Consider the following 10,139-nt stretch of genomic DNA (forward strand, 5'->3'; position numbering starts at 1 on the left):
TGCAATCTGTGACATTAAGAATGTTGCAAAGGCGTCACATAATTACATATATCTGTATACATGTAGCTGTGCATGGGTGATGACTTAAATTATGCTATAATATATGATTAAAAAAATTGCTTCCACAAACGGTTGAGTCAGGGGGAGAGATTGAAGAACGCTGTATACTAATAACTTCAACTTACACACACACACACACACTCATATATATATATATATATATATATATATATATATATATATATATATATATAGAGAGAGAGAGAGAGAGAGAGAGAGAGAGAGAGAGAGAGAGAGAGAGAGAGAGAGAGACAACCCAGTTCTTATCTCTGCTAGATGATAAGAACGTGGGGAATTTCTTCTTAATTCTTTAAGCATAACTAAAATGAAATATGTGAATTAAGAAAAGTAAAAGCAGGGTAATCCCCGGAATTTTTTACATTCAATTTAAGTGAATTGCACTGACTATGTAAACATGCGAGTTTCCGCACTTACGTATTAGAATTGAGGTATTCCATAAATCAATCAGTAAATAGACGGAAACAGCGGCTTGTCCTCGACCACAAACCGGCTGGAAACGCGTGTATTTATTAAATGGAATTACTAATCTCACAACAGGCGATACAACATTTCTACCTCTAACCAAACAAGAGCTGAATACCCACATATGTTAGATTCCCAGATTCAGAAACATTCATCTAGACAAAATCTAAATGTGAATGACGACAGAGAATATGATCAGTGGATGGCGTATATATTTTAGAGCAGAAGAAATTTGTATAAATTTCCCAAATTCCAAATTAAAGGATTTTCCTTTTCGATAATTTTTAAATTAAACCGTAGTCTCGGGGATATCATTTATGTGAATATATTGCGCCAAACACGTGCTCTATTATAAATAGTACAAGATCTCAAATTTCAATGCTTCTCGTTTGACATGAGACATACTACTACTTTATAACAAGCGACGCATTTCATTTTGTCTTTTTAACCAAAAAATCAGCCCTTATCTGTATTATGATTAAAAGCTCATTGCTTAAAAATTAAAACGAATGAGATCAACCCGTCTTTTCCCTGTGTAGACGTAGTTCGTACGAGTGCACCAAGTTTACGACATGCTTCGTGTCTGGGAAAGTGAAGCCTTTGGTAGGATGTGGTTGGTTTGGAACACGCGAACGTCACATAACGCACCTGTTCCCACGTGTCTATGACGTCAATTCCTACGCCATCTGGAGACGTCGCCTGAAATTAATTTTTTTAACGATGAGGATGACATGGACCCAGAACAAGGTAGAAATGTTAGGAGTTTCCCAAAACTTAATCAGCTTAAACAGCTGCCGTTTTCAATTCATGTACTTTTTAATATTACTCTACTTTTTAAGTTTGATTTTTCTTGATGAGCTGCTTATTAGCATCAATACACTTTTAATGTTCTCCTAGTGCATTTTAGTTATCAAGCTTTATTAATAAATAGCTGTTTCTGTTTAAATTATTAAATTTGTAAATATATCTATATACCAATCTTTGCAATCAAATGGATGACGATTTTACAACTGATGTAAATTATATGAGTACCTCTGGTTTTAGGTATCAGTTCATGGACATGTTCAAAATCCTCTCGATTTTCCCCGTTTCTGGAGCAACACACGTCACAATTAGTGAAGCAACGCATGGTTCCGTATTACGGGGATGTGAAAAATATCATATCACATATAATAAATCGAGTGTCACATTGGTATAAGATTGTCTGCAGGTGGCAGCTGTTAATTTGAAGGAAGATTGTGCTTCCTATTAATGAACAGAAAACGCTGTTTTGATGAACCTTGACAATCTTCACATCAGTGAAATGACGCGGTCCTTTTATGAAACGGTTGCTTTAATTCTATTGTAATTGATATGATCTAAGGTAGGACAACATCCTCTGCCACAAAGGGCAATATGTATAGTCTTAATTCGGGTAAAGTTGAGTGTAATATATTGTGATACTTTTTCACCGACAAAATCCACACTTTTGACAGAAGAAATGCGAAAAAGACAACACAAGCACTGAAAACGTTAAGTTAGGTGAAATATTAACTATTACTTTACATTCGCGCTGAACATTTAACGGGCCTTAAAAGGTACAAATTATTTACTCTACTTTATGTCAAGTTAAATCAATACTTGTCCAATAAAATTAAAATTAAATTGAGCACCTGTTATAAAACACAAAAGAGCTACTGTTTCAGTTAAAAAACAGGACATTTAGTACGCATTTTGACTGCACAGCAGTATATACAGGAGTATATGCAGTTAGTACTTATACATGCAATTAGTACAAAAACGAACTCTCAGAATCCACATGTCTACAACCATATTGCAGAACCATGAGCAGGATGCAAGAATGTTGTTAAGAAACCCTGAATACCGCGATAGGGTCAGCTTGACTTTCCATAAAGCCTTGATGACTCCAAATTACGAAAAAAGGGATTGTCTGAAGCCGATACTGGCCTCTTAATTGGCCTGTCGTAGCTCCACTGTCACCGGAAGCCAATGGTGTCTAAAATGTAGTTCCAATGGTGAAACTGCAATCTTTCCGATGACACCAAACTCTACCTATGTGTTTCAGCAAGTGTATGTCAAGGCGTTGCGAGGGTTTTCACGCAAACCAATTGATTGTCTCACCTGCCAAGACTGCGGTATTGCCCACGTATTTATCTGCAGCATACACTATATAAACAATTGTTAGACGTACGATAAGAGATGTGCAAGCGTCTCCGGCGCTGCTTTGATATTTATGACAGTGTTGTGCGGGCAATGCATTGTGCTCATATGTTTGGTTCTGCTTGATTCTACGTATACGTTCAACATACCTAGCAGCAATTAATCAAACCAGAAATCTGGAGCGTTCAGCTTGATTAACGGGCTTTGGCGCGCGTGTGGCGGAATTCGGAAGGCACTTGAGGAATTTGCAAAGAAATGGCGACTACTATATTTGACAGTGAGCGAGATTTTCAGGCGTATTAATAAGCGGAAGTTGTAGTGGTGAGGCTATAAGACGCGTTATTTTCCTGAACACTTTTTATGTGATTCAAACTTCGAAGACGTGTTTGATATTTTCATTTTGTCAGAGGAAAGCTTCCCTGAAACAATGTACACTGGTTAATGTGGACAGGGCTGCAAAAAGTTTTTCACGACAATCAAACCAGTGGTATTTGTAGGAGACACCGGCAGATATTATAAATATTATCAAAGAACAACGCATTGACATTATAGTAAGTATTGCACTAATAAAAAATAATAACCTAATTTTTTTATGAAAATGTTATGTAAAAATCTTTAGTGCACCGGCTATTTATGCGGTATCAAAGATATGTCGCGGAACCTTGTTTAGGAGCGAAATAGGGACGCTCTCTCCACATTTATGTGGCCATGCATTCAATTATTGATAGCGCATTTTTGCCATTTTACATACAAGATATATAGATTCAAAACATCAGGCATTTATATGAAAATATCTATTTGAAATGTTTATGACATGTACGTTTATCAGGTGGTTGTAACACTATAGTATATCTTGAAGAAAATAGAACTGAAATTAGCTACAATTTAAGCTGCCAGAAACGTTTTTACTTTTTAATTAAAGCCGAACAGTCTTTAAGCAGTTTAATCAACACAGGATCAGGTCGATCGACAAACACACGAAATTGATAGGTAATACATCAACGCAAAACTGATAACACAAAGTCGAAAATAAAAAAGACATTTACGAATAAAATTTGTTGGTTATTTACAGGTCGGGAAGAAGAGTGCAAGTGATCGAAGGGCGTTTTTTTTTCAAGGCACGTTGAAAACAGGAGAGATGAAGTTACGGACTATTCAAAACGCTCTATCAGAAACGCTAGTGATGGTCCTCATGTTCCCGTACTTGGTGGACACACTGTGCATGAAGCAAGCAGAAATGACTGACATTACCAAGGAAGGGTACACCACAGTATCCGTAGAGACAAACGCATGTATGGAGATTATATCAAGTGCCATTAAACCCAGCCTGTCTGAGCGGGGGCTTGGATTCGTGGACTTCAAAAGGCATTATTCAGATGAGTGCTGCTGCGCTGTCCAAAACTGGGTAGACAAACAGGTTAGTGTGTCTGTTTCCTTCGCTTCTCAGCATGTAGTAATCGCTGCATAATTAAGAAGACAGTTAATTAAGAGCGTGTTTTTATCATTTTGATTATAGGCTAGCTGTCCCAACGTCCCCTGCATCTAACTTAATTAATTATTGAATGGCAATTAGCATTGAGATCTGCTGGCTACATGCCGGAAAATATTTGAATTACGTTATTGCCACACCCTAAATTATACTGTTACTTGCATCAGCTTTCTTTTCACTGTCGGTCCATTACCTTAATAATAATAATAATAATAATAATAATAATAATAATAATAATAATAATAATAATACATTAAAATGATATCTATCAGGTGGGCATCATGTTCGTTAGGAAAAGTAAACAAGCATATATGGCTAGGTGTAGATCGGATTTTGCCCAAATTTCCTCATCCTTGCTTGGGCTCAGTTTCCGGGTTGTTGTGGTTCGATCTTGTTGTCATATTTCATCTAAAAATATGCTGACTCCAGCACGAGAGTGACAGAGCTCACGGTGCGATGGACCAACGTCGGGTGTAGAGGTAACAGAGGTCGAAGACTGTGGTCTTAACACGATCATAAATTGTTTTGTATCCATAAAAGAAGGCAATCGAAGTGAACAATTTGTTCACTGGAAAAGGGAAGTTGTATTTTACATGGTATATAATTACAGTTATAAGAACGCGTGGTGCAAATCAGAATTCTATCCTTTAGTTTATTTTTATCAACTGAAAGCACATAGTGTAGTTAAAAAAGTACACGACATGAAAAATTTTTAGTCGAAGTTAAGTGAAATCACCAGTCGGCTCATTAAATGAAATATTGGGCCCGTTTCATACAAAAGACATTTAATTACTTGGTAAGCTGATAAAGCATACCGGCGCATGCGCAGTTGTATTTTTAAACAGTACCTCTGTTCTTTAAACCTGTCAAAAGCGTCGCCTTCAACATTCATGATAACATCCTTTTTAAAATGTTTGCTTTTCCAACGAACAGAGCGAACATCAAACGGATCTCTTTATATTGTTGGAGCGTGATGTAACTTTGAGCTCGTGTATTTCTTTGTTTTTCGGTGAATTCTTGGTGCTATAATCAAAGAGAAAACCGTCAACAGCTTGTACAATGATAAAGAAAAATGAATGAACATAATGATTAAGGCTGGAGTAGCGTATCTTTAGTACATTTGATGCCTGCCTTGAAGCAAAATACGTCCGTCAGTGTCTGCAGAGTCTTTGGTAAAATGAAGGTGAAGCAAATAAGGGAAAAAAATACTATAATGTAGACATTTTGATATCCACATGAGTCAGAAAACTTACAGTGATATCACTGTTTTACCAGCATCTAAACCTCGCAGAGGCACGAATTTGTCATCAGATTTCTCTAGAAGAGGTTCCTTTTTTTTAACAAGAGCCATGTTTCACTAAGATTCAATTAGAGTGCCTTGAGGAATCACCTCTATGTAAGAATGCAACTGTCAGCGTGCGTTCATGTTCAAGTTACGTCACCGAGGATTCCTCGAGGCGCTGCCTCTTCTAAATGAGGAAAGATTTCATGAGAATTCTTGGAAAAAAGACAGCGAAGACGGTAGGAGTTATTTAAAGTGAACGCTGGTAGACATTTCTCGGTAAATTGTAACACGTTTTATACTCACTCCCCTGCTTTGCTTTGTCATACTTTTCTGGATCAGCAGACGACAGTTGTGTCAGCATTAAATAGAGGGGGTGGGGGCCGCTGAGTGTCAAAAAAGGAGCTGTGAAAATCAAACGGATTTAACGATCTCATGCTTTAGAGCTTTAGATGATTCTTTTGTATCTGCGTCGTAGCGAGCCAAGGAGGCCAATTAAGAGCTTCTCCCAAGTCTGTTTACGCGTCTAGTCTAGCCCTGACCAGCCAAGCCCCAGGAAGTTGCTTTAAAAATATCATACTTTTGAAAATAGCTCCATGCATCAGTTTGGCACACCTTCAACATATACAGAAATAGATGAATAGTTGTCATTCCGACATTCCCATCTTATTAATGAATGGTAAAAATCATGCACAGGAGAGATAATTTAGCAAGATGCTATTTGCAGACCACAGAAAACATGTTTTTAAGCTAGCCAGTCTGATTCGGTGAATAAATTATGATCAAAGCCATAATTTGTCAAGGTTGAGCATGACTATGAAAAGAATGTAAATTGAAGGCTGATGTAATTGAAATTCAGTCTTTATTAACTGCCAACTAGCCACTGTACCGTAAGGGCAAATAAATATATCATTTCTCGTCCTGTTTTTCAACTAATACGTGAAATGACGGTGGAAACTTAATGGCGTTCACTAAACCTTTCTCCTGGCAAACAATGCTTACAGTTCGTTCCGTTTAAGTTCAAAAGGTGAAAGACACACGTGTCTTATCTCTTAGGTTTCTCTGTAATACACAGTAACCATAGGGCGCGTTTCTGTGAATCTTTTAAATATGCAATTAACAAAATTGTTTTTAATTTGTGAATAGAAATACTTTGCCTAGCTGCCATGTTACTTTTTACCTTTGAAAGTAATTTACATGCAGACTTAGGCCCCATTTCCATAGATTTTAGATCGATCTATCCCTGTGGGGAGTCTCACTAGATTACTATCAGATAATCCGGCTTAAATGTCCGTCCCGCCTACTACAAGCTGTAAGGGGGTAATTAACTTTCGTGCCCGCTCGGCTGACAGCTATTTAGCGTGAACCCCCAGGGAGTTAGGTCGATCTAAAGTAGATCGATCTAATCTCTGGGAATGGGGTCTTAGGCGTGGGTTTAAAAATCGTGGGTCAGAAGTAGGTTTTCGATTCAAGACGAAACTGTTGTCCTCTTTAAGACGAGATAAACTCTAAGTGGTAAGTTGAAAAAAAAGCAACAAGGCTTGTTTTTTCAAAAGAATAGAGATGGCTGAAACCTGAAATTTAATATCGTTTTTCAATTTGACATCTACTTACTTATCCCGGGTAGGAATAGACTAAAATTTCCGGCCTTGCAGTTCTGATCGTTTCGTTTGCATTAGCCTCTATGAAAATCTTAAACACGCCAGTGCGACCTAAAAGCATCTATTTTAGCTGTAAGTATCAATGGTGTGATTCCTGTCATAAGTCTCTCTAAAGGTCTACAACATTTGCCTAAGCACTGCAATATCTGCCCCATTAAGGGAGATGATAATTGAAAGAATTATTGGCATAATGCAAGTTCTGTTATTTCATTCTTGTATTTCCGCTATGAACGCTGCCATCATTTCAACTGCACTGTGTTAGATTCCAACGCCAGGTGTATGAAACTCTTTTTCACACCATTCTTTAAAGGGTGACCTGTGCATTAACCGCCATCAGTAATGAGTCTGTAATGTTAGTAGCTCCATAATCAACATACATAACCATCTTATCCATCTTATTAGTGCAGGGGCGATACAATAAAGCTATCAATTGCCGTATTATAAAGGCGTTTCATTTTGAATCATGTGTGGATTTCATCAGATCTTATGACATTATGAGATTATGACATTATGACATATACTGTAAATTAGTCTTCCTCTTCATTCCAGATACTACTGGTCAGTTTTGACAGGGATAAGCCACCGGAAGTGGTGAAGTACAGAAGAATTGAATCATGCCAATGTGTTCCGTGTAGCGAGGACAGAAGGAGAAGGCGGCGAAGGTGACATGTGACACTTTAACACAATGAAGCATACTGTCAATGACAATGACACTACATACTGGTGACATGATGGCGAAAGTTCAGATAAAGCGGATTAATTTAAGAACAATGCTTCTAAACAAGCGTGGAAAAGCGTGGAAAAATGCAAAGATCCTAAGATTATTTCGAAATATTCAAATGACAAACCCGGCGATCCGATTCCATACTTTTCTACTGATCTTAGTCATAGCGCCTTGCTAAATACACAGTTCATATATGGTTCTAAACCAAGACTACCACCCTGCAGGAAATAAAACTATTCAAAACCGCATATTTGGTCGTCTTTTTGGCAGGAAAGCTATCCTGTCTGTCATCTGTCTTTCTGACCGAGTGCCTGTGATGACGACATAAAGTATTCAAAGGCATTACGACGAATGAGTACTTAGGAAAGAAATGCTCGACGAAAGAAACAGGAGTATATATAAAGGCTTAAAGAAGTACCAAAAACGGCGTGGTGTGTGCTTGAAACATTAGGTGCCTCCACAAACACACGCACATATTGTAAGGGTATAATAAGAATGCAAGCTCTGGCCTTGGAACATTAAGGACAGCGCAGAGCCAGCAAAATGCTGAGACGGCATAAATGGGTTAGGCCAATGGAATATTGAGAAACAAGGGCAAGTAAATCGTTTGAGCCTATGAAATAATTAGAGACCAGGACGAGGTCTTATGAAATAGAAAGTATGATGAAGTAAATAGTTTAAGCTAATGGAATAGTTAAAAACTAGATCGAAGTGAAGAGTTTCAGCTAAAAAGAAAGATAAACGGAGTAAATGATTTGAACTACTGGTGTATTTTTACACATGCGGCTAATAAATTGAAGAAGAGGGATGGTTAGAAACCAGGAGGAAGTAAATGTTTTGAACCAATGAAATAGCTGTAAACAACTTGGAGGAAGTATGATAATTGGAGGCAAATTGCTAGGTACTCGGGTAAAGGGCACTAATTTGACGTGTGGCAAATAGGGCTTTATTACGGGTATGTGGGCGGCTATGCTACAGCTTTATTTATTTTCTGTTACAGCTTATGTGTAAAATTGCATTGATGTACATTGATGTTTCATTTTCGAATTTCGCCAGATTCATATTATCTTACATAGATATCCAATTCTCCGCCATTAATGTTCATGTAATCCTTTGGGCATTGAATAGACCGAATGCCAAGGAATGTTCAATTATTGTAAATTGTTTTATCGTGTACAAATATGAGCAAGTTTGCAGTAAAGAATATCTCATTAATTGATGTTTAGAAGTATAAAAGTCATTACGTATAATGGAGAGTATTTTATTTGTGTTATAGCTTGATAAAAGAAAACTATATCTGTATGGAAAATACTTATCCCGGTTGGGAGTAGAGGGAAGCTATGTCAAACATTGATCGCATTCACAACGAGTTGAGCCAGGCTTTACAAATCCCGGGAGCTAAATGTGGCGGTCGTACATGAAAGAAAAACCGGCTAATCTTTTAATAGTCTCTCCGCCTCTCACACGCCTCCCCACACGTCGTCCCTGCGGGGGGACAATCATTAAATCTCGGCTCCATTGGGACGACACATGGGGAGGCGTGTGAGAGGCGGAGAGACTATTAAAAGATTAGGCGGTTTTTCTTTCATGTACGTTCGCCATATTTAGTCCCCAGGATTTGTAAAGTCAGGCTCAACTCGTTGTGAATGCGATCATTGACATCGACCAAAAAGAGATGAGAAGTATTATGGTGCTATGGTAGTTTTAATTGGAACCAATAAACAACAGACCTGTTGAGGCGAAACTACTGATACGAACCGAGTCCGATTTCAGAGAAAATTGATTTTCTTGTTACTCATTCTTCATTTAACAAAACAATTAGTCATGCGACTCAAAAAATATTTTTGATTGCATATTTTTTTAAATAATCATTCAGTCAAATACTTTTGTTTGGTTCGTCAAAAGCCAAACGCTACCAAAGCAGATATGGGTGCAATGTCAATTTTCCTGCAATCGATGTCTTGATAGGTTTAGATGTTAGGTAGATATAATAAGCAGTGTAATGATCAATCGATTTGGCCAAAGTAATGACATGAAGCCAATTGTATTTTAAACATTCCAGTTCTTATCTGTGATGTACAAAAAACAAGCATGTAAATAAATTATTAAAAAGACGATGGGTATTGGGTTCATACGTTTGCTTAAGGGGTATGTGAATGCACGCCCTGACAGTCAACTATGGTTAGCGGCGGCTAATTTGCAATAAACCCGTTCATCTTTATTCGTAGGTGGATCCTCCTTTCATGTAATAGGTGCACTGATGGTGATAAAACTCAATTA

At 37.6% G+C, this 10,139-nt stretch overlaps 1 protein-coding gene across 1 annotated transcript; it reads left to right on the forward strand.

Annotated features, from left to right (window-relative positions):
- The first annotated feature begins 2,593 nt into the window (after positions 1–2,593).
- Positions 2,594–9,264, forward strand: LOC106178667 (uncharacterized). The gene is made up of 3 exons (XM_013561948.3): positions 2,594–3,254; positions 3,776–4,120; positions 7,685–9,264. Exons 2-3 carry the CDS (start codon positions 3,842–3,844, stop codon positions 7,799–7,801), a joined length of 396 nt encoding a protein of 131 aa, XP_013417402.1. The 5' UTR covers positions 2,594–3,254; positions 3,776–3,841; the 3' UTR covers positions 7,802–9,264.
- The last annotated feature ends 875 nt before the right edge of the window (positions 9,265–10,139 follow it).

Source organism: Lingula anatina, chromosome 10 (assembly GCF_051362555.1).
Source record: "Lingula anatina isolate TDL-2025a chromosome 10, LinAna3.0, whole genome shotgun sequence".
NCBI classification, from domain to species: domain Eukaryota; kingdom Metazoa; phylum Brachiopoda; class Lingulata; order Lingulida; family Lingulidae; genus Lingula; species Lingula anatina.

Coding starts and splice junctions, on each gene's coding strand:
- LOC106178667 (XM_013561948.3), top strand. CDS start 3,842: ATGAAGTTACGGACTATTCAAAACGCTCTATCAGAAACGCTAGTGATG. Junction 4,121..7,684: donor AAAACTGGGTAGACAAACAG/GTTAGTGTGTCT, acceptor TCTTCATTCCAG/ATACTACTGGTCAGTTTTGA.